The sequence below is a fragment of the Lingula anatina genome, chromosome 2 (assembly GCF_051362555.1).
Source record: "Lingula anatina isolate TDL-2025a chromosome 2, LinAna3.0, whole genome shotgun sequence".
NCBI classification, from domain to species: domain Eukaryota; kingdom Metazoa; phylum Brachiopoda; class Lingulata; order Lingulida; family Lingulidae; genus Lingula; species Lingula anatina.
Genome location: NC_141768.1, coordinates 28,664,420 through 28,689,296, shown reverse-complemented (window position 1 = coordinate 28,689,296; position 24,877 = coordinate 28,664,420). Strand labels below are relative to the sequence as shown.

The window sequence follows — 24,877 nt, the reverse complement described above, 5'->3', positions numbered from 1 at the left end:
GTATTATCGATTATTAGTCTTTACTAAACATTTTCAGATTTTTCTCTGCGTATTTGAAGAAGTATCTTTTATTGTGTGATCCACTATTTTAACTTGATGTTTAGACATTTGGGCAGATATTTACTAGCTCATTGTGCTCATCTTTTACTGCCATCTTTGTTTCTCTTCTCTATTTGTACTATCCTTTTTTCTTCTTATCGCGTCTGTAATATTTTACTACTCTCTGTATACCTTTTGTTTTCTACTATCTGCATACCTTTCGTTTTCTTGTTTCCATTTTATCTTTCTTTTCTATCTCTTTCTTTCTCCATTCTGCCACTCGTGCTACTTATTTTTAAAACTTTTTTCACTTTTATTGTGCATAAATTATCTAGTATTTTTCAGGTACAAAGGTTAGCCTTTGAGTGAGGCAACAGGATGAATAAAACTATTTACATACAATTGTGATGAAATGAACAACTGAATTGATGTTAACTGGCCTGTTTTGGCTGTTGCTTGTCAATTTTGTCAATCATCTAGTGAAAAATAAGAAAGATGGTGTCAATGAGTACAAACACCTGCTGATATGGCAATCACTCGCCAAATACAACAATCTGACTGAGCAATAAATAGGGTAACTGCGACTTCTGCAAGGAAAAGAGACACCTGCTATATTTGGTTTCTTTAATTTGCTATATGCATCTAACTAAGACAGACTAGCTGCTCCGAGAATTTTTGAAATGCCTGGAATAATGAAACGAATTAAACGCGTTTAAATGTTTTATTGTGACCACAGATAAATTTAAACATTCGAAGTTTATTTTTGTGATTTATGCGGAGGGGTAAAAAAAGTCAGTGACCCTCTGAAATAAATACAGTCTGTTACTCCTATATTTGAGCATTTTGAAATGTTTGCATATTTTACAAGGGTTGGTCGTGAAATTGGTATATTTCATATACCAAAGCTTAAAACTGAAAGATTCCAGAATATTTTTATTTCCTTTTCTCTGATAAGTTTTTTGGGGCATTTCCTACTTTTTTCTGAAAAAGACTTGGGATGAACTGGAAACAACTAGACAGGAAAGCACAAAACAGGGAAAGATGTGAAGATCTTGTTGGTGGCCTTTGCTCCAAAAGGGGTAATAGGTATAAGTAAGAAAGTAAGTTATTATTATTATTATTATTATTATTATTATTATTATAGTTTTATATGCATGTATTTGGCCACAATAGAATGAGCAACATACGCATGCGTGATTTTTAATCGTATATCTAGTATTGAGCGAGTGACTTCATGTCGATTTTAAAAGAAAAACTTATTCATGCAATATCGGCCCAGAATCTAGGGGCCGTTCTGCATCCCCACAAACGAAACTTTGGCTGACTCGTTTCATCATAATTTTTAGGATGATGAGTCATTTCGAATATTTGATATAAATTTTTATCCTTAAGGCCATAACATTTAATACAGACAACAATTTGTTAAAATTGTTAAAATGATTAGGATAGCGGGGTTAAATAATAAAAGTGGCCTTGTTTGGCCAAAATTCGAGCAATCAATATTCTTTGTTGCCTTCTTTCTTGTTGTGAATGGGACTACGAAAGTTGGTGGTACACTAGGATGGAGGAGACAAAAATTCTGTTTTAAAGCTATATCGGCCCAGAATCTGGACTAAAATGTTTATATTCGAGAAACTGACATATGGTTAGAAGATAATCGCTTTGACATATTGATAAGAGTGTCACGAAGGTACGACTGTTAAGTGTGATTGGTATCCGCTGTTTGTCAGCAGGTGAGTATTTTTAAGTATCTTCACCCTTTATCTATAAAGTATTCAAGACATACAAGTATCTTTATCCACTATCTTAAGAATAATATATCGTTATAAAAAGTGTGAACCGTTCATACACACATCGGTGTAATATATTCCATTAAAATTTATCCAGACAGCCTAGTAGCGATTTCATAATCAACCCAAAATCCACCCCGATTCTTAGTAAACCTACACCGTTAACATAGACGGTACAGTGTAGCAGAAGTATGAGAGACCATACTCTGTACTATATGTACTCTGATACTCAGGGTAAAAATTATTTGGGAAGTCAAAATATCTTTCGTGTATTTATGATTATACTTTCCTTTCAAACCTGACAGAAGTTCAAAGTTACGTTTATTTATCGGCGAAAAGTATTAACTTTTGACAGTGGTCATGTTCTTAGCCTGATATCTACGCAGCACTGAAGACGACGAGCTGATCAGCAGTTAACATGCAAATAATAAATCTTTTCATCATCTGTCTTTCACTGGTAGGAAATTATGGGTGAGTTTTCTTTTTTTCTCACTTTCACATCTCTTTTTTTTATTATCTCATGCTGTATATGCTTTGCATCAATAGAATAAGAAATAACTTAGACAGTATCTGTGGCTACAAGTGGCTCCTAGGGTAATTGGCGGAATTACACTATTGACTGCGATCAATGAATATTAAATTGTTTTTTAATAGTGAGCAGTTTACAAATAAGTGGATGGTAAAAGTTAACGGAGATGAAAATGAGGCAAAAGCTATAGCAGTTGAATACAACCTTCAGTACATAGAACAGGTAATAACTATATTCAAATATGTTCTTCCGAATATCAAAATCACGTAAAATCTCTCTCTCTCTCTCTCTCTCTCTCTCTCTCTCTCTCTCTCACACACACACACGAATACATGCGAGCGCGCCTGCACATCAAAATTGATAACAAACATGTTTGCGTACACATACGCGCGCGCGCACACACAGACACACACACACACATGCAAAATCTCCGTTTCCTGCGAAATTTTGATCCTAGGTAGTTTTCGTGTCCGTGAGACCGTCTCAATAAACATTGGCTTTCGATAAATCCTTTTTTGTGATCGAAACTTTCAATGACAACTATATCTTTTTTTTTGTACGTATGTATGTAGGTATTTGAAAATTATTACACATTAATACATGAAGGCCTACCAACACGATCCGCGCAAGAGACAGCGGATTTAACAGATGCCATCGGAAGACACCAGAATGTAAGAAGTTAATATTTGCGTACATATTTCTCAAATTAGTATCAAAACTGCAAAAACTAAGCTTTTTTCATTATTTCGTTAAACAATATATGAATTTGTCCATGTTTAAATAATTTTCAGTAAGTAAAAATTAAATGCAGTCTACCATGAATTCCATGACTTTCCTATCCTTTACAATAGTTAAAATTGTCTTCATCCCCTTTTGATGTTTTTTCTTTGTGACACCATAATCTCAGGTGCTCTGGGTCCAACAACAGACAGAAAATGAGCGCGAGCTCATGTCGTCAACCGTTGATATACAAGACCCAAACTGGAATGATCAAAAATGGTACCTGGTAGGTCCGAAATTCTGTAACAGGATTTTAATATTTATGATGTGCTCCTTTTATCGGTTGTTGAATGTTAAGCAAGAAGGATACCGCAATAATCATGATATTATTTGATTTCCCAGACACAAATATAAGATTCTCGATATGAAAATGGCAATGAAAATAATGGTTAACCATATGCGATAAACGGAAAGAATACCCGCCGCTCGAAAAATGATTAGCAATGTTCTACACGGAGCTAAAACACATGAGCACCTTGCAATGTCTTATATTTTCAGTTTTTGGCTCGACTTGGAAAAAATTCGACGGATGAAAAATTTTGAAGCACATGGTATATTAAGCATGGTTTATTAAAGTAAAAAAAATGTTAAACAACTTCAGTTCGCTAAAATGGTACTAAAAACCCCATACCTTTGATTGAAAACCACCTATAGAGGAAATGCTCTTCGTGTAATACTTGGATAAAACGGTGTATTTTTTATTAATTCTTTAGTTAGACGGAATGAAGGCGGAGAGTGGCTGGGCTCGATGTTATACCGGTGCTGGCGTAAATATAGCCGTGGTTGACGATGGCGTGGAAAACAACCGTGACCTCACTGTGGTAAGACAACCAGTGTTTTTCATCTGAATGATATTCATTGCAGTTTAAATCTAGCTTATAAGATGATGTCCTAGTTCCATTGTTAAAATTCACTAAATGTTCTAAGAACGCCATGTGATCGAGTTTAATCGTTTACTTCCAGGATTCTAGTTTAAGTCGGGATTTTCGAGGCGGTACAAGCAAGACTGATAGGTAAATCCCTACTGCAATATGTTGCATGTTAGTTTAGATATTGTTTCCATTCATTGTGCACCTTTCTATGTAGCTAAGACCTCTCTCTCTCTTTCTCTCTCTCTCTCTCTCTCTCTCTCTCTCTCCCTCTTAAAACACACACACAAAGTCGCAACAAAGAAGTGGAGCGGTAACAACTACTTGATATATTACTAATCAAAAATCATAATGCAATAATTTTAAAATGTGATCATCATATATTAAAAGCCACGGTACCCAGGTTGCGGGGATAGCGGCTGCAAAGATGAACGATTTCTGTGGAGTAGGAGTGGCGCCAGACGCCAAAATTGCAAGTAAATAATTCTTACTTTATTAAAGGGATAATAACTCTTCGTATGAGATCTATATTTCACAATAAAAACATTGTGAATAACTCATAGAAATATAAGATATTCTGTTTTACCACAAAACGGCAGTTATAGCTATTATTCTGATATCTGAGCTTGTCTTTAGATCAGGTGACCTCCATTGATGGCTATACTCTGTTAAAATCTCTGAAGAGATTTTAACAAAAAACCAAACTTTTTAGAAAAAAAAACAGGGACTAACTTTGAATGTAAAAATGGATTCATTAACCATTGGTTAGTATGGGAAAATTGTTGTTTACTCCAGGAAAATTCATTTTTCGGCCGAAACGAAGAGTTATTATCCCTTTAAGTGTCTCTTTGCATAATATAATAATAATAATAATAATAATAATATGTATTTATTTGCAACTTAAAAAGTTGGATTTTACAATAAAAACAATCTTAAAATATACTTGTAAGTGTTAAAATGATTCGATGATCTGTTAGTTTTTACATGTTCATGTACTGGTGATGAAACCACTGTGTTACAGCTAATGGCAGAGAAAATTGAAATCCAATATTTATTTTTTTTTACGTGAATGGCTGCTCTGCATTTGTCCCATATATTAATAAACAGTTTAAACATACAACTGCATTTCAGATTTGCGCATCTTTGGATTGAAAACCACAACAACTCAATTTGATCTCGAGGCCAAGGCGCTGTCCTTCAGAACAGACAAAATAAGTATATATGTTAATAGTTGGGGCGTGATAAATTCTGGTATTCATATTGGTGGCCCGAACACAGCTGTACTGGATGTCCTCAAATCTGGGACAAGAAATGTGAGTTGCATGTTTATCATTACAGGTGATGAAAAATAACTTAAAATAAACGTTGCTACTGCGAAGGCAAATAAACTAGCACTGAAAGTTATCGATTGAATTTTCTACGCCATTTTCTAAAAATCTTATTTCAATTTTTGCAAGGCATCGAAGAAATTTGTATTATTTGTGAAGGTTTTTAAATTCCTCCTTTCCTCCCTTACCCTCTTTATCTACCTCATCCCATTCATCTTCCCCAACATCATTTCACCTAGGGTCGAGGTGGGAAAGGGGCCATCTACCTGTGGGCGACGGGAAATGGAGGTCCTGATGACAGTTGTGCTTATGATGGATATATTAATAATATATACTCGCTCGGCATTTCTGGTGTGGATAGGAATTATCGTAAGCTTATTAATGGAGAATCTTGCAGTGCGGTGTTTGCAGCGGCCCCTTCCCAGAATGTTGGATCTAGCGACGTGGTAAGCTAATATAAAAAAACCCAAGTGCTGTGTTTATATATATATATATATATATATATATATATATATATATATATATATATATATATATATATATGCCTACTCTGTCAGCCGTCATTTTTATTCCTTTTTATAACAGCGCCATTGATTTGAAAACTGGAAATTTGTGTACGAAGCTTATCTTTGGTAGTTTACATGTACCAACGAGTTTCTTCTGCATTCGATTTGGGCACATTAAATTTGAACACATGAGTGTGTGTGTTTGAGAGAGAGAGAGTTATCCAACTGAAAATACTACTAACTTTTCATTTGTTTTAGATAAGCACTATTGGCGATAGTCGTTGCACTCGGTTTTTTGGGCAGTCTTCAGCTGCGGTTCCCATGGCGGCAGGGGCCATAGCAATCATATTACAGGAAAAGTAGGCTCAATATTTTTATTTTGACAAAGGCCATATCAGTAGTATTATGTGTACATTAATAAGAAGAGAAAGATATATAACTGAACACGACATGAATAGTTAAAGTTTCAGTTTCTTTCATCTACTAACAGTAACGGTAATGAATAATTTTGTATTTTTTACTTCCTTTATTCAGTCAATCAAGGCATTCATATATGCATTTTAATATTCACACTATCAGTTTATCTCTACAATATTTAGTCCTTCCCTTACTTGGAGAGACGTTAAGCATATCATCGCACGGTCAGCCAACTCGAATGTTCAGCCCAATGAATTTCAGAGAAACGCTGCCGGATACTTAGGTAGGCTTTCTGTGTTTGTTTTACATTTGTTTTATGTTTTTATCTCATACTGATTACCTTACTTTCTAAATTTCTTAATTTAACGGTCATGTTTTCCTGCACATTTCAGACGGAAAGGTTCTTTTATTTGAGGGGTTTTATAATGTTTAGGGTCTTAATTAGGAAAAATTAGTATCTTGGAAAGATATGTAGACATTAAAATATAACTTTGGGAAACTTTCAAACGCGTAGGCCTGCATAAAACTTTAATGTTTTCAGTTGGATACAGGGGAAGAACCATTATTATTTGACACTCTTGATACGCCGCTGCTTATTTTATTGAAAAACCATGGAGTACTGGTATTTTCTAAATCTTCAAAGCATTCAATTTAATTATTCATCTTAACGTTTTCTTTTGATGCCAACGGGAGAACATCTCCGTATCCAACATCAGTACGTATATAGAATATCTGAAACACATTTTAGCTTGTACGCCTTGTGATGCTTTTATTTGATATTTCAGTGTCTCCTTCAATGGGGTTCGGAGTGCTGGATGTAGAGAAGATGGTACAAATGGCACATGTGGATAACTGGAAAACTGTGGGTGGCACCTCGAATTTAGTGACATGTGAGGTGAACTCGCACGCACAGTAAGTATATTTTAAATGAATGCATATGCTGATTAATTTTTTTCTGTCAAAATGGATTTTGAGCTGTTGATCGTTAGTCCTCCCTTGATTTTCAATGTTTTCCCTTTTTTTAAACAATGCCAGGTCCTGCCAGCCAACCCACGCATATAAAAACGCACTTTTTTCATGACACTTCTTAGACACTGTGCTCATGAAATCATTTCAGTGGAATTCCGAGTGACTTTTTAGTCTATGTCTCTTCACACCAGTGCAAAATCCAATTCATAGAAGAGATAGAGGTGGCTTTTGATTTGACTTATTCAGCAAGAGGCCACGTGAAAATGACATTAACTTCACCGTCCGGAACCAGTCGAGAAATTTTACCTGGAAGACGGGTCGACACTCACAGTAACAGTTTGACATGGAAGGTAACACCCTGCTGTTTTTTTTTCTTTAGCAAAGGGCCAAAGCTTATAAACATAGTCGGACAAACATTAATCCTTTAGTAAGGACACTTGGCAGAAAACGAGTGCCCTTTTCGCTGTGTGTTGTTATTTGATGCTACTTTCGTCCTTTATTTTTTTCAGTAAATTTTGTTTATCAATATATGTATATGAAATTAGCAAATTATTGATGTTTTCATGTGTAATACTTTTCTTACACTTTTATTTGTGATTATAGGTGAAGAGTTTTCAGTTCTGGGGTGAATCGGTGGTATCTGGTTTTAATGGCGCATGGAAACTCTCGGTGCAAGATATATTCAATCGTCAGAACCAAGGTACCGGTAAACGCGTTATGACAATAGATCCCGTCAGTCTCTATACACTTCTTATTGATCAATAGATCATTTAAGATGATAACACGTGAAAACGCATGAAATATTATCATGTAAGTTACAGGTAGTTAGTTTTAATGTGTTTTTTCTACCCAAATATAATGTTATATTATGGTATGTATATTATTTATTTTTGCGATCTACATTTAATGGTCAAATAAAAAAATCTAATCCTACTCAAATTTATTCAAAACCGAATGCCGTGTCTACAAATTTTACAAAATAACTTTCACAACACCTTTCAGAAAAGCAATTTTGATTAAAAGAAACTGCGCATGCTTGTGCAATTAAGGCGTTAATCTATCACGCAACTGAAAATCTACACAAGAAAAGGTACATAACTAAGGATTCATACATATTTATTTTCTATAGGCTTCCTCAAGTCATGGAAACTAATAATACACGGCATGTCGAGTTTTCCTCAGGCTCCAGGGACCAGAGTGCTCCCAAAAGCATGCACTAGGCCAACTTCAGCACCAACCGCAGGTTAGAAAAGATTATTTAACCTGACTTAGATTTCGTTACTTGTCCTAAGCGTCAGGGTTCGTCAGTTTTGTATATCATGTTTCCCACAAAACCGTTTTTTTCGCAGCTGAGATTTTGACTGGTCATGTTTTTTTTGTTTGTTTGTTTGTTTGTTTCATTGTGCATGCATACAAACACAAAATGACGAAATTTTAATGATAATAATAATAAAAATAATAAATCATAAAAATGATATATGAAATAAATGAATAAGATCTGGTGTCAACTGCAGGCAACACAACAATTCTCCACGTTCACGATGATGGTTTATAAAATATGATGGCCACCCTATAATTGTTGTAAAGTAATATATTTATTAACAATTCCAACCTTAACAGTTACCAGTTGCTGGGTGCAAGGAGCTGCCATGCCGGACGACAGAACATTTTTATCTGAGAAAAATATCCATGATGTCCAAAGCTGCATCCAGGCCTGTGAGAAAATGGCACGATGCGTTGCGGTCCAGTTGGGGAACGGGCAATGTACCCTTTACTCCGGACCTGGGCAATATTTTTCGCGTAATGATTTCGGGCCATATTACCAGAGATGTGACGTTCCTCAAAACAGTAAGTCACTAAAATTATATTATATTATATTATATTATATTATATTATATTATATTATATTATATTATTTAGAAGTACTGCAGAAAGGCTTCCACAATTTATATACCCCAGAAAAATTTCTTTTATATAGGCCTTTGAGCCTGTTTCATTCCCTCTCTATCAAGTCGTCTCTCTCTCTCTCTCTCTCTCTCTCTCTCTCTCTCTCACACACACACACGCGCGCGCTATATATATATATATATATATGTATACCAGTATATATATTGTGTGTGTTTGTTTGTTTGTTTGTATGCTACAAGTACTCTCATATCTCTCTGCCCTTCCGTCATTTTAAAACAGTGAACGAATTTTTGATATATGCTTTCATATATGTAGATGAAAAAGTGTTATCTTTAGCATGTGAGTTTATACCCCTATTGTTTGGGTCATAAAGTGATCGTTCTGTTAACGGATCCAGTTTTTATTTTATCTACCTTCAGCCATAATTGGAAGGGGAGTAAAGGATCAAGTACCACTCACCGGCAATTGACAATGCTGAGACCTGAGCCTAAAAGTACGTTTTTTTTATTTAGCGTTGAATCATTTTTTACAATGTCTGTTAATTTGCCTTAACTGCCTTATTTGCTTTTCATTCTTTAGTTACAAAACAAATTGAAACATGCAACTACTTAATGCTCCCCTTATGATTTTTTTTCTTTTTCCGCAGACACAGATGACCTAAAGCGGACGTGACTATTTGAAGTCCCACTCTCTAATTATTTTTTTCTGTTATCCTTCGATTTTTATCGTATTACTTTCATGAAATAAATTTCGAAATGTGTGGACAGTATCAGGCTTAAAAAATTAAGCCTTTACCTTGCATAATCCAACTTATTTTCGTTATTCTGACTATTGATTTCCGCCTTGAATCATCATGGTTTGACAAGTCACATATAGGTGTCAAGTAAACAGTACAAGTATCTGAAAATAACCAAGACCAATAACAGTCTTAGATGTCTTGGAGACCGATGATGCCCAGGTCAGTGTATATACAGGTTTGGTTTGGAAAATATGAATGATAACAGACAAAATTTTCAAATTATAAAATCAGATTTCATAGGAATTTAGATAAAGCCATATGATTGTCTAAACCAATTTATGACAAATTGAAAAAAAGTTCCGTTTACTTCTCATTCAGCAATGGGCCACTCAGCTTCTTTATCTAATAGGGGAGACCGGGGCTAGTTGGCGCAGTTAGACACTTGGCCTTGTAGAGCCAACTAGGAATGAGTTGGAATAACAAAACCGATTTCAAAGTAAGCCCCATGAACTAAGCTACGTATGCAACGTCAATATTTTTCAGATATATTATGCCAGATGGCTCACAATTTGACAAAAACGCAGTTGACGTCAGGGGGGCCAAGTTGCACCGGTCTCCTAAGCTACTCCTAGGCTGACCTACACCTTTGCCTGATATGACCTTGGAAATCTCAGAAAACATTTTTTTAAGAAATCACTATTTTGCTTGTTTCATTTTCTAACTTTTATTTCTACTCCCTTTTCTAAATTAACCCTGCTTCTCACACATCCTTTTTCACATCAACGACCTTTTTATTCTTTCTTTCTTTCTTTTCTTTTCTTTTAAACATTTGTCTTTATATGAATCTATCTATTTATTCATTCATTATTTTATACCTGTTCATTGCGTTTATTGATAAATGTAGACTCATTAATACGAAAAGGAGTCTACATTTATTGATAAATGTAGACTCCTTTTCGTATTAATGAAAATCATCGGAGAAAGCCCAAAGTCAGAAGAGGTCACATACTGCACAACACTTGTCTCTATCCTGCTAGTTAACATTAAATTAATCCAAACACCAAACTGGATATGTGAGAAAAGGTCACTTTTTTATAGCAAAACTTTGTTTATTTTTTGTCAGTGCAATTGGATTTTCTACCTCATATCTCAACGCCTATTTGGTTTTCTAAGTTTTATCCCTACTCCTAGCTCACTCCTAACTCCTAAGCTATCCTTAAGATGACCTACATCCTAAGCCTGATCTGACCAGGGAATTATATCCGATATAATTCCCTGATCTGACCTACACCTAGCCTGGCCTACACGTAACCAACTCAGGCGTCTTCATGTCTGTCGGCGTCGAAGAAGGTTTCGTAACTCTGTAACCAGGTGCGCTACCCATTGCGCCACCGACGAGGACACAAAGACACCTGCATTTCTTGGCGTATTTACCTGTAGTCTTTATTTTGAAATTAAAATATTTAAAACACACGTTAATAAATATATGTCCAATGTGGGTATTAAACCCGATACTGTTGGCTTGAGAACCCGATGTCCTTACCACTGTGCCATCGCCGATGTCATAATCATCTCCGTTTAGAATGGTATCTTGTCCTGAAACTCATTCTCCCCTTATAGAAATTTCTAATTCTTCTAAATATGGGTCGCTTTTTAGATGGTAGAGATGCAGAGTAGTTATATTGGGCTTTTTATGAACGTAAGTGAAAACAATAAGCACTATTTGGAACTGCATCGCCAACAACCTGAACTGACTCCTTAAAACAATTTACATAAATGTCTTTGACAATCGATGAATGCCTTCTAAATGTACTAAATAGTAAATGCCTTTTAAATGACTTCACATGTTAATATTTTGTTGACTCTATCTGTTTTTCAGAATCGATTTCTTTTTATGGAAAGTTTTTTTTTTAAATAAACATTAAAGACCGGTTAGATAAAGTTACCATGGCCCATAGGAAACTTAATGCGTTTTTCGCACTAAGTCCCACCTCACGCAGATTCTCACACCTTTTCTAATAATAATAATTTAAATTATTTATAGTTTGAAATCCATATAAAATTTTCAGTAGACTTTAGAGGGGTAAAATGAACAGAATAAGATGAATAAATCAATAAATAAATAGTTAAAATATTGAGATATTAAAATGTGTAGTACAATGTACATTATTGAATAATATTTGATGTCTATCCATGAAGAGTGTGGAGTCAAAGTAGACACCCAGGTTTTTCACGTGTGGAAAGGGTTCACAACACTGTTGCCTTCTCAGGGGCGGATCCAGGATTATCTGAAGGGGGGTCCGGGGATGCGAAGCCGACCCCCCCCCCCCCCCCCCTTGGCGTGGGGTTTGGGGGCCGCCTAAGGGCCCCGAAAAGAATTGGTATTTTAGAGGGCGAACAGTGCCATTTGGTACGGTTTAGAACTGATTCTTCTAGTCAAAATTATAATTTTAAGCGGGGACCATAGGTGTGATTTTTTTTCAGAAATCGAAGGGGGGGGGGGGTCAGCCCCCCCTCTAAATCCGCCGTTGAGATGTAATGCTAGAGAGAACTGTGAGCACCCCTATCCCTCCCCCAACACGATCCAACCATTCGTACAAACCATAATAGCATTTCCATATACCATTTAAAACCGATTTTCATCCCGTCATTTAGCCATTTGGCGTTTTCAGCCCACAAATTGTACCATTTTTGAGGATGGTAATGAGAACAATCCTCAATATGCTATAACACAGCGGTATATTATCGCCAAAATTACCTTTATTACTGATACTACAAATTTTGCCCATCGTATGGTAGTAGGGGGTTAATTTTCATCAAATTTATTTGTACTGGATGCATTCCAAGGACTTACACCATGTTCGCTGAATTTAATCGGTTATAATGGTCACCACCGAAAACATATTTAAGCTATGGTAAAAGAGCAACTCACAAAACAGGTCACAGTATATATTGGTACATATAATCATATTTAATATCCTTATTTACTTTTATTAACAGAGGATACAATTTATGTAAAGTGTACATTGTGCACAGCTTATTCACCTATACATACATACAAAAGCTGAAAACTTTTATATAAGTCCGATCTTGTTCCTTAACATGGGGCTTTGCTTGGCGGTGTAGAATGCAATGGATATGCTGTAATTAACTCTATGAAAGAATGAATGAAAGTTAACACTACAAAGCAAGTCCCCATATCAAACATTGACAGCTACATCCAAACACAAAGGACACAGAACATTACCCCCAAAAGGAATTATCTATACTTTGACTAAGCCCACATATCGGATAGTTAATGTTATATTAATAATAATAATAATTACATTTCTAACTTCTGTACAAAAGTTTTGTCATTAGCCTACAACATACCAGGAACAACTTGTGCACTGATATGGTTTTCCAAACTTGCTTCGACACTCCATCAATTACCACCTCACAGTGCGAGATAAATATTATATTGACGTTTGGCATTTTCTAGTATCATCTCATAACAATCTGACCTTGTCTTTAATTACGCAGTTACTTCAACTTTCTCAATCAGCCTACTAAAAGAAAAAAAATTTAAAAAGGAAAAAAAGTTTGCTGATCATCCCTTTAAATTTCTGCACCAAAACCAGTCACTTCAAATATACAGTCCATGATGCAGAAAGATGAGAAAATAACGTCACCTTAATCTTGGTTATAAGAGCAATGGCCAGAGTAGGTGATTTCAGCTAAATAAAATATATCTGACTGGGGCCTGTGTTTATTCCAGTATTCCATTTGCTGAAATAACTTATTTAACATCTCCACCATTTATCACTATTTACTTCCCCTCCCCCCAGGGTTAATCAGCTAGTTTTAACAGCATCCACCTCCACTCTGTTTGACTGGCGTGCTAGCGTTTATTTTCACATTTGACTTGGAATCTCCTCCTGTTGATGAAACTGGTGGGCCCATGCGATTCTTGATCTCTGCAGCCATGGTCATGAAGGCTTGCTCAACATTTGTGGCATTCTTTGCACTTGTTTCTAGAAAGGGAATGCCCAACTGGTCAGCGAATTCCTGAAATGGCAAAAATGGATCTACTGAGTGGTGATACAACATTCATACATTTTTTGTGACCAAAACACCTAATGATATTCATAAACTTGAGAATAGGGGGGAACTAGAAAATTAATTGAAACAACTGATTCCATTGTCATTCAGCATTCAACTTAACATTTTTATCCATCAATAAAAACATTATCATGTATCCAGTCTTATCAATTTTTTGAAAAAATAAAGCTTACCTTGGCCGTTGTGTAATCTACTACTTTTTTGGTAGTCAAGTCACACTTGTTGCCAACTAAAAGCTTGTTTACATTTTCACTAGCATATCTATCTATTTCTTGGAGCCACTGTTTAACATTATTGAAGGAATCCTGAAATAAACCACCAAATTTATTACATAAAAACCTTTGTCCAAATTCTTTAACAAAGAAGCAAGTGGTACTATAGAATAAAGTAGTCTCTGCACAACTTGTCAATTTATAACCCCTTGAAATCTTTAGAAACAGATTTTTCTGTGGTATTGGCTTAATCTTAAGAACACTGACCACTCAAATGGTCACATATCAGTCTAGTCCAAAGTATCAGAATTTTTCAGTCTACAGAAACCAAGCTTATTGCTCTTATTTTCAAAATGACATCAATGTAGGTGATAAGTACTCTTTCACCTGAAAACCCTTGCTCTAACAGAGAATGTTAACAGGCATGATAGTGGTGTGTCAATAATATAATTGATGCAACAATTTAGTCGAACGAAATATAAATCCCTTTATGAACAAGTACACCTGCGTATGACTACTGCAAACAATAAATCACCAAATAATAACAATCACGCATTCTACAAAGTCTTAAAATTGCTCATAAGAACAATATAACAATGATAATAACTTGTCAATTGCAGACTCAAGTCTATAAGACCTAAAGAAAATGAAAATATTGTGACCATTTTTCGATTAATCACTGTTTTGACTATTTTTATTTTGGCCCATACAGTTCAAACAAAGAAGACTTTGATACATTATGCTATACATCTTACCTGATCTGTGACATCGTACACTATAATAATCCCATGAGCGCCTCTGTAGTAACTGGATGTTATAGTTCGAAACCTTTCTTGACCCGCTGTATCCCACTGCAAGGCAATATGATATTTTTAACTTGATGCAACAAAACCACAGCTGCAACCTTTATCAGCTGTCAGAAGTATCTTCAGCTGCAGGAGCATGTGTCACTAAATTGCATAACAAAGAGGACCAACCAATTATTTTTCCATTAAACTTACAGAACTTTTGTAATTAAAAATAGTCCTGTGCATGTATGGAAATTTGAGGATTACTTGAACACGTTTATGCCAATATGTTTTAGTATCTGCCATACTTACTATTTGTAGCTTGATTGTTTTCCCATCTAATTCTATTGTTCTTATTTTCTACAACACAAAATAAAATACACGAATAAAATGATGAATCATATTTTCAAGTTAGAGCCATATTAAAAATGACAAGTTGCTATTTCATTTGATGGCTTCAAGAACTTAATAAATGGTTTATCTGACTGTAATTTGAACAACACGCACAGATTTGACATCATTGTACAGTGTACAACTGTCAGAGTGCCAGCAACACAAGTCATTCATCACTATGTAGCTAGTGGCTTCAACCTGCAGAGAAAATTGGGCCAATCCCATAAAATGGCATGATTCTTAAAAAATCCATATTTTATGTCATTACTCAGACTCACTTCACATCCTACAAGTTATTCAGAAGTATATTTTCCATTCTTTTTTATGTTGTTGTTGTTTACAAATATGTCAGGAAAAATCTCATTATCTGTGACCAAAATCATTTTTTTGTCATTTTCTTTTTTTGTAAATAATTTTCATGCTTCTCGATTACATGTCACTCAAAGCATGTTATGCAAATTTAAATCTAACATTTGGTTCCATGGTTTAACATTAAGGGAAAATCATTCATCATAGTTAAATAGATACTGTTGCTGGTAAGGATAATATATTTAGACATAAGGAAGGCAATTAAAAGTAATTAGCTTGTACTTACAAAATCAACACCAATGGTACTGATATAACTTTCTGTGTAAGTATCATCCTGGAAAAGATAACATTATAGATTATCCAGATGGTCAAATCTTTGCTAAAACACAGATATCACACCTTCTGAAATTTCCTTTTTGCCACCAACTTACTTAACACACTGCAAATTTAAGTAAATATAAATTCCTTATATATATATAAAATGTGATGAGACTATGGAATATGTATCCACAGTTTACTTACTGCAAATCTGAGCAGAAGGCAAGACTTTCCCACTCCAGAATCTCCAATCAAAAGCAGTTTGAACAGGTAATCACTGAAGTGAGCACAAATCAAAGTTAATATATCAATTGAAGATAGACAAATATAACTCTGTAAAATAAATTATCACATCAAATATCATAAATATTAACGGATTCAAATCAGCATATTTCCAAGTATTTACATATATATAGAATTACTAATTAAACATACCAAACATAAAACATTGTTTTAATAATTTCATATATTAATGACAAAATGGGAATATTGATTGAACATAGTTGGTGCTCAAATGAGTGATGCTGACTGATATGTTTAATGAGTCACTATCACTATTACCACATCAATAAATTCTTTTTCAGTGACAATTTTTGAGGCATGTTTTCACATTGTTCACCAAGAGTATCAATATATCAAGCTCCTACCTATTGCCCATAATTATATTGTCTTTACTCTTATTGTATTTTACATACAAGCTACCTGTCTACTTACGATTCCAACCCTAATCGTTGACATTACTCAAATATAGTGACAAAAATAATACAGCAGAGGCAAAATGACAAAATCAGCATGCAGTTGATAAATTGCCCAGAATAAGTGCTCTGTCACAAAGAGGTACACTAAGTAACAATAAGTAATGAAACTGAGATATGTGATTTCACACGTGCACGTCTAGAACAGGATGTATTCTGCCACGAATATCCTGGGGTATGGTTGACAGAACAAAAGTAAAGTGTTTCAGTTTCAAATCCATTTTACTGTATATGACAGATAAATCGCATATGCGTCAATACATTACGTTAGGCTGTAAAATTGGGGGGGGGGGGCAACTTCTTCATCCTACATGTCAAACTGTATTACTACAAGTAACAATATACCACTTCAGTGTGTGACCTTAAAAGCAAAGTGATAACATATATACCGCATCAAATGTCGACTAACGGAATGACAAAGCAATGTCAGTGCACTGTCATTTTCCTTCACTTCCGTAAATTATTGTAATGGTCTCCGCTTTTCTGCCACCAGTGTACGGTTCTCTTATTTCGCTGCCACCAACAAAACAAGGTCTCTGTTTTGTAAACTTTATTTCTACGAATAACTCTCAACACAAATGTACATGTTTCTGTATCTTTTACTTAACACTGTCTCTATTCTTGCTGTACTGCTGTACTTCTAATTTAAACAACTGCAACTCAGCTACAATAAACTAACTGGAACTATATTGCGAAACTGACTCAAACTAAGTTGTGAAACTAAGTCTGACACTATACTCTCACTGAGTACTGCCACTATACTCTACAGTAACTCTAACTGACTCTAACTGAACAACACTGCGAAGAGCAGCTGTATTTATAGGTTTCAAAAGTGGACGACCTTGAATGGTTCACTGCTACTCTGACTGGCAGCCAGAGGAAAAGTGGACGGCCTTGAATGGTTGACCGCCAACCCCTCTACTGGACACCACAATCCCCTCTTTAGTAAACTGATACCACTTACAAGCCATTCCAACTTAAGGTTCAAAGTTCAACACACACAAGAATGTAAACAAAAGGCTACAGCTTACTGCAGCAACTTTACCATGAATTTTAAGGCTATGTAAAATCGTTACACTCTTCCCCCCTAGGTCTGATCCCACCGGGGATCTGTCCCAGCAAAGTACAAAAATCAGTTAAAACTAAAAATATTCTGAAACATTTAAACAGTTAAAATTCAGTCAGTTCATAAAGTTCATTCAATAGTTCAGTGTCACTTTGATTAATAAAATTACTCTAAAGTTCAACATTGGATTAATAATGATAATCATGCAAAGTTCATAGTCTGATCCATAATAACGTTCACTTTAATGTTCATAGTCTGATTCATAATAATGTTCACTTTAGTCTGTTACAGTCAATCAGCAAATCTCTTAGGAGGTCTTCTTTTCCTTTGTGGTCTTCCCTCATTTCTCAAATTACTGTCAGGTTGGTTCTTGGGTACATGCACTTGTTTAGATTGGCCACTCTGCTTCATCCTGTGTTTGATGGCACTTCCCTCATGTTTCAGTGGACTGCCTTCTACATAATTACCTTTATGTAAACATTTCTGCAAACTGGACACCCAATCTGGAACTTGGTCACTTAAAAATGGCTTAAGACGGTCATGGTGCACGATCTTCATTTTACACTTAGGCTTGCCTTTCACTGCAAACAACAAATCACTGTGCTTTTTGACAACAACAAAAGGTCCTTGCCATTTATCACGTTTCAGCTTTGGGCTCAGTCCCACTGTTCTAGTGCTATCTAGTAAGTACACCAAGTCACCAACTTTATAGTTATTTTGCGAAATACGGGTGTCATGGTCTCTTTTCTGCCTTTGAAAGTCCTTTTTCAAATGCAATCTCACTATTTCATGAATTCTAGTCATTTTCTCTTGCAACATTTTGACATACTCTGAAGGAGACGTCACAGATCGGTCTTCTGGTGGTTTTCCAAAGATCAGTTCTGTAGCTGTGTGAACTTCTCTGCCTAACATAAGCAAATTAGGGGAATAACCAGTGCTTTCATGTTTACAGCACCTGTATGCTGCAGTCAATAAAGGCAAATGAATGTCCCAATCCCGTTGGTCTTCTGACACGTAAGCTGATATCATGTCACATAACACAATATTGAATCTCTCCACCATTCCATTTCCTGAGGGATGATAGCTGGATGTTCGGGTTTTATTTATTTCTAATACTTGACATACTTGTTTGAATAACTGTGACTCATAGTTGCTACCTTGGTCTGAATGGAGATCAAGGGGTAGGCCAAATCTAGAGAAAAACTCTGTCACTAGCTTGTGTGCTACAGTTTTAGCTGATATGTCAGGGATGGCATAGCACTCCACCCATTTGGAAAACTGGTCCATTGCTAAAAGAATATATTTATTGCCTCTTTCACTGACTGGAAAAGGTCCTAAGATGTCTGTTGCCACTCTGTCCATGGGAGCGCCTACAGCATATCTTAGCAAAGGAGCCTTGGGTCTTGACCGTGGCCTTTTTCTCCCACCACAAATAGCACATCTTCTTATGTAATCTCTCACACTTTCTTTCATCTTGTACCAGTAGAAGTGTCTTTTCAACTTGCTCACTGTTTTCTTGACACCGAGGTGACCCGACGTGACTTTGTCATGTACGCCCTTCATCACCTCATTCCTCATCTCTTTCGGAACCAATATCTGTAAAAAGGAACCTGTCTTATCTAAAGTTTCCCATCTTTTATATAAAATGCCCTCCTGCAGCACAAGTTGGTCCCAAAGCAACCATAACTGTCGTACTGCAGGACTTTCTGCGGCCACTTTATCTCTTTCTGGTCTCTGTGATGACTGTTCCTTCCAGTCCAGCACAGTCTTCAACTCAGGGTCTTTACACTGCAAATGAAACAATTCATTCACAGTGTAACTGCCCAGCCACTCGGCTGGAAGTCTATCTCTGTCACTCTCAGATTCACTGAGATCTGTATCTTCATCACCATGAGAAAAATCTTGATCCTTGAATGTCAAGTTTTCTCTAGGCAGCACTTCCTTTTTCTTGGAAACTCTCATCCTTCGAAGAGAAAGTGCTCTAACTTCCTTAAAGATACACTTGAATTTCATGGTCACCCAGCTCAGGATTGCAAAGAACAATGTCAGTAGGGTGTAAAGGCCTGTCAATAAAACTGAACAAGCTGCTGTATACACACGTTTTACTGGACATTTTCCTCGGTTTCCTGATGCTTGACCACTGCCACAGACTCCGTTGTCTGATTTTAGTTCTTTCTTTCGGTTTTCTGTCACTCGTCTGGTTACTAAAGGGACGACTTCTTCTTCCAGATATCTGGACCATTGTTCATGTTTCTTCTTACACTGTACGCAACCCTCGCATGGCAATTTGCTTAAAATGGACTCCCCATCATAGCATGTACACTCATCTGGGTCGCATGGAAATCTCGATATTGCATCTGCGTTACCGTGTCTGGCCCCTGCTCGGTGTTCTATTTTAAAATCATACTGTGATAGCACTTCCAGCCATCTGGCCATCTGATCATTGGGCTCCTTAAAGGACATAACCCATCGGAGGGCACTGTGATCGCTTCGTACCAAAAACTGTCTACCCAATAAATGGTGTCTGAATTGTTGAACAAAGGTAACAACGGCAAGCAGTTCTTTTCTAGTCACGCAGTAACGGCGTTGAGTTTTCGTCAATGACTTACTTGCATACGCGACTGGTTTCTCTATTTCTTTCTGGGTCTTCTCACACCACTGTAACTGAGATAAAACGGCACCAATGCCCGTGGCTGAAGCATCAGTGTCAAGAATGTACAATCCTTCGTCTCTCGGATACGCCATTACCTCATTACCTGTAAGGGCACTTTTGAGGTCCTCAAATGCTGTCTGACAAGAGTCCGTCCAAGTAAATGCCTGGCCGGCCTGGAGCAGGTAATTAATTGGAGCAGCTCTTGTTGAAAATCCTTTAATAAATCTACGATAATATGAGCACAGTCCTAGAAAACTACGTACATCAGTCAAATTCCTGGGAACTGGCCATTTCTTTATACATTCTACCTTCTCAGGATCTGGTTTAACGCCATCTTGTGTCACTACATGTCCCAAAAACTGAACTTCAGTCTGGAACAACCTGCATTTGCTTGGTTTCAGTTTTAGCCCTGCTTTTCCAAGACGATTAAAAACCTCGTCAAGTCTCTTATAGTGTTCTTCAAAAGATTTACCAAACACAATAATGTCATCAAGGTAAATCAACACTGTCTGCCACTGCAAACCACGGAAAATCAGTTCCATGCACCGTTCGAAGGTTGAAGGAGAGTTGGAAAGACCAAAAGGCATAACATTGTATTCGTATAAACCATTTCTGGTCACAAATGCAGTCTTTGGCTTATCTTCTTCTGCTACCTCGATTTGATAATACCCGCTCTGGCAATCAGCTATTGAAAAGAAAATTGAGCCACCAAGAGAGTCTAAACAGTCATTTATTCGAGGAAGAGGGTAAGCATCTTTCACTGTTACATCATTTAAGCGTCGATAGTCAACACAGGGTCTTGTTGTTCCATCCTTTTTCTTGACATAAACTAGTGGAGCTGACCAAGGTGAGGTGGACTCTCTAATAACACCATTTTGGAGCTGTTCCTGAATTATTTTCTCTTCTTCTCCAGCAAACGCTCTAGGGGGTCTTCTGGGCTGCTGTTTTATGGGTCTTGCATCACCAGTGACGATCTTATGCTTCACGACAGATGTGTGACCCATGTCACTGGAAGACTTGGCAAAAACATCACTGTGCTTCTGCAGGAGTTTCTTTAATTCACATCTTTCAAAGTCAGTCAAATTCTCACCTGACTGTTTATAGAGGTCAGCCAGGTACTCAGGCAATTCTGGGCTATGAAGGGTTAAGTCTGACTTTTGTTTACCAGGGGTTAAGTCTGCTCGTAAGGTGGGCACAGAAAGGCTATCTTCAAGTTTATCACCAATCACATGGTCTACTTCATGTAAATGAGCAACGCAGGTGTCTTTCAAAAGTGAAATGTCTTCATTAGAAGGGTTAAGGAGTCTCACAGGTATTTTATTGTCTCTTCTGAAAGGATCAACTAGCACATGTCCGATCAGAAAATCACTTGACTTCTCTGGAATTGCCTCTACCAGTCCGAATCCTGATTTTATTTTGCTAGAATCAACTGTCCCTTCTATGATCAACTCACTGTTTGCAGGAATAATAACGTCATTAGTCACTGTCACTCTAAAGGCATGCTTTGGTTCCCTCTCAACCAAACAGGGCACTCTCTTCCCATTAAGTTTCAGTCCGTTCACACCCAGTGAAAAATCATGATGGCACAGGAAGTCCATTCCTAACAAACCATCGTCCTTTATTTTTGCTACAAGCATGTCCCAAATAAACACTTCTTCACCAGACTGAAATTTTATTTCTACATGGCCTTCAATTTCAATGTTTCTACTGTCTGCAACCTGCAACTGCAATTTTCTATGAGTCTTTTTCAGTTCAGGTCTAAAATCATGGGGAATTCGTTCATAAATGTGGGTAGCTATAATTGTTTTTGACGCACCAGTGTCTACAATAAAGTTCACTTCTTGGCCCTGAATCTTCACTGGCCAAGAAACACTAGCATTTCTACAACTAACGGTTTCAATGTCACTGTCAACAGGTGTTTTTAGGGGTTCATTCTGGCCGGCTGGAATGCCCCTTCTCAGTTTCCCTGGTTGTTTACATGCTGAGCCTCTTTCACAGGTGCCTTGCATTCTCTTGCCAGATGCCCATATCTATGGCACTTGAAACACTCTATGTTGTTTCTCCAATTTTCTGACTTGGGTGGTGGAGGACCTTTCATGTCTTTTGCTTTCTCTTTCATTATCAAGTCTTTAATTTCATCTAACTTCTTGTCAAACTTCTTTTCAAGCTGGTGTAGCTGACTTTCTGTTACAACAGCCTCAGGATTTGCTGCCCTAACACTTGGTCTTTTCACTGCCTCTTCTCTTAGACTGTTATACATTTCAAGGGCCTCCCTTGCTTCGTCTAGATTTTTGGGCGTTTTCATGCCCACTGCCACGGCGGCTTGATGGTCTGGCAACCCTTTTATGAAATGGCGCAATGCAATGGCCTCACGTGTGGTGCAGTCAGCCGTCGGGTAACCTTTTAACACTAACTTTCTAATATCGGATATGTACTCTGGCAGTTTCTCTCTTGAACTAAGCTTTCTATTTTCTAGCTCTGACAGATAGGAGCTTGTAGTGCGCTTTTCTTGAAATCGGTTTTGCAACGCCCTCTGTAGCAGAGGGTAGGAATTTACCACTTCTGCTGACAACTGCACAAAGGCGAAATCAGCAGCCTCACCACGCAGACTGTTACATAATCTAAACAGTTTCTCAGACTCACTCCATTCACAAGTCTGGCTTAGTGCTTTGAATGGCTCAATGAAACCCTCCCAGGATTCTTTTCCACTAAAGAGAGTCTGTCTGGGCAAAGGTATTTCAAAGTTACTACGGCCATTAATTCTGTGAAATGGGGTAAGTGTAGGGGTTATTGTTTCTGATATGGGTTCATTCTGGGCTCTGTGTTCTATTTCTGTCTCTTTCTGTCGCTCTAGGGCTCTGACTCTCTGTTCTGCAGCCTCAGCACGTGCCTCTAAGATGTCCGCATTTTCTTTTGCTTTTCTAATTAATCTTTCTTTCTCTGCCTCTGCTTCTTCTACAGCATTTTGTAATCTGTGAGTAGAATTTTCTTTTTCAGCTTCAAGAGCTCTGCAGGCTTCTTCTAATTGTTCCTCCAGGTTTCTCACATCCTCCTGGTCAGATCTGTTGTCCTTTTTAGGAGGCATTTCAATTTCTTGACTTTTCTTTGATTTCTTGAGTTTTCTCCTGGCGTGTTAAAGTCTGTATCCCACCGCTTGCCACCAGTGTAATGGTCTCCGCTTTTCTGCCACCAGTGTACGGTTCTCTTATTTCGCTGCCACCAACAAAACAAGGTCTCTGTTTTGTAAACTTTATTTCTACGAATAACTCTCAACACAAATGTACATGTTTCTGTATCTTTTACTTAACACTGTCTCTATTCTTGCTGTACTGCTGTACTTCTAATTTAAACAACTGCAACTCAGCTACAATAAACTAACTGGAACTATATTGCGAAACTGACTCAAACTAAGTTGTGAAACTAAGTCTGACACTATACTCTCACTGAGTACTGCCACTATACTCTACAGTAACTCTAACTGACTCTAACTGAACAACACTGCGAAGAGCAGCTGTATTTATAGGTTTCAAAAGTGGACGACCTTGAATGGTTCACTGCTACTCTGACTGGCAGCCAGAGGAAAAGTGGACGGCCTTGAATGGTTGACCGCCAACCCCTCTACTGGACACCACAATCCCCTCTTTAGTAAACTGATACCACTTACAAGCCATTCCAACTTAAGGTTCAAAGTTCAACACACACAAGAATGTAAACAAAAGGCTACAGCTTACTGCAGCAACTTTACCATGAATTTTAAGGCTATGTAAAATCGTTACATTATCTTAGTTTCAAATTCGACTAACTCAAATGCCAAGACTCCGATCCACAGGTTACTATGAAAATCATAAAATGAACCGCAATAAACACACTTACCAAAGATAAAATGGGACGACATGCGTAATTTGAGACAAGAAAGGGAAAACAATAGATGAAAATGAGAGAATAAAACTGTAAAAGTCAGGTGATGACGTTGTCAGTGACTCACAATTTTTTTTCATAGAAAATTGAAATCTACAGATGATCGTCGCATGATACTTACTATTCCGGATTCATGGTTGTCATGGCAGTCTAAAAGCCACTTTAAATAGTCCTGTTATAGTACACAATAAAGAGTTTCAGCTGTTATGGGGCGTTTTGATGGACCAACACTGCCCTCTGTTTTCCAATATGGCTTCCTCCTTAGAATGACCAATGTTTCCGTAGAGGGGGTACTTGTGCATTGAAAAAATGACGTCATGCCTATGTGGCATCACGAGGACACTCTCGATCCAGAGTTACTCTCTAATTAATAGCACTACAACGAAAATTTACACAGCTTCAACAAAAGAGAAAAAAAAGTTGCATGAAAGTCAAATTATAAAAATTAACCAAAATGTATATTGAAATACTTTGTAAGATGTAATTCTAT

At 36.9% G+C, this 24,877-nt stretch overlaps 2 protein-coding genes across 4 annotated transcripts; one reads left to right on the top strand and one right to left on the bottom strand.

Moving 5' to 3' along the window:
* Positions 1–1,511: 1,511 nt before the first annotated feature.
* Positions 1,512–9,895, top strand: LOC106160625 (neuroendocrine convertase 1-like). 3 transcript variants are annotated; one of them, XM_087003363.1, is made up of 19 exons: positions 1,512–1,772; positions 2,200–2,300; positions 2,484–2,580; positions 2,931–3,029; positions 3,266–3,364; positions 3,852–3,959; positions 4,102–4,151; positions 4,398–4,483; positions 5,139–5,320; positions 5,575–5,781; positions 6,100–6,200; positions 6,441–6,541; positions 7,044–7,170; positions 7,376–7,577; positions 7,831–7,927; positions 8,357–8,470; positions 8,848–9,075; positions 9,555–9,628; positions 9,782–9,895. In XM_087003363.1, exons 2-18 carry the CDS (start codon positions 2,248–2,250, stop codon positions 9,602–9,604), a joined length of 2,001 nt encoding a protein of 666 aa, XP_086859489.1. In that variant the 5' UTR covers positions 1,512–1,772; positions 2,200–2,247; the 3' UTR covers positions 9,605–9,628; positions 9,782–9,895. The 3 variants fall into 3 exon arrangements, with proteins under 3 accessions (XP_086859489.1, XP_086859488.1, XP_013392730.2); XM_087003362.1 differs by having other exon boundaries at positions 1,515–1,772; positions 2,135–2,300; XM_013537276.2 differs by lacking the exon at positions 1,512–1,772 and having other exon boundaries at positions 1,792–2,300.
* Positions 9,896–12,824: 2,929 nt separating this feature from the next.
* LOC106160658 (ras-related protein ORAB-1) lies at positions 12,825–24,700 on the bottom strand. The gene is made up of 7 exons (XM_013537314.2): positions 24,509–24,700; positions 16,200–16,272; positions 15,964–16,011; positions 15,288–15,335; positions 14,943–15,038; positions 14,149–14,280; positions 12,825–13,921 (listed from the first exon to the last, which is right to left on the bottom strand). Exons 1-7 carry the CDS (start codon positions 24,529–24,531, stop codon positions 13,718–13,720), a joined length of 624 nt encoding a protein of 207 aa, XP_013392768.1. The 5' UTR covers positions 24,532–24,700; the 3' UTR covers positions 12,825–13,717.
* Positions 24,701–24,877: the final 177 nt, after the last annotated feature.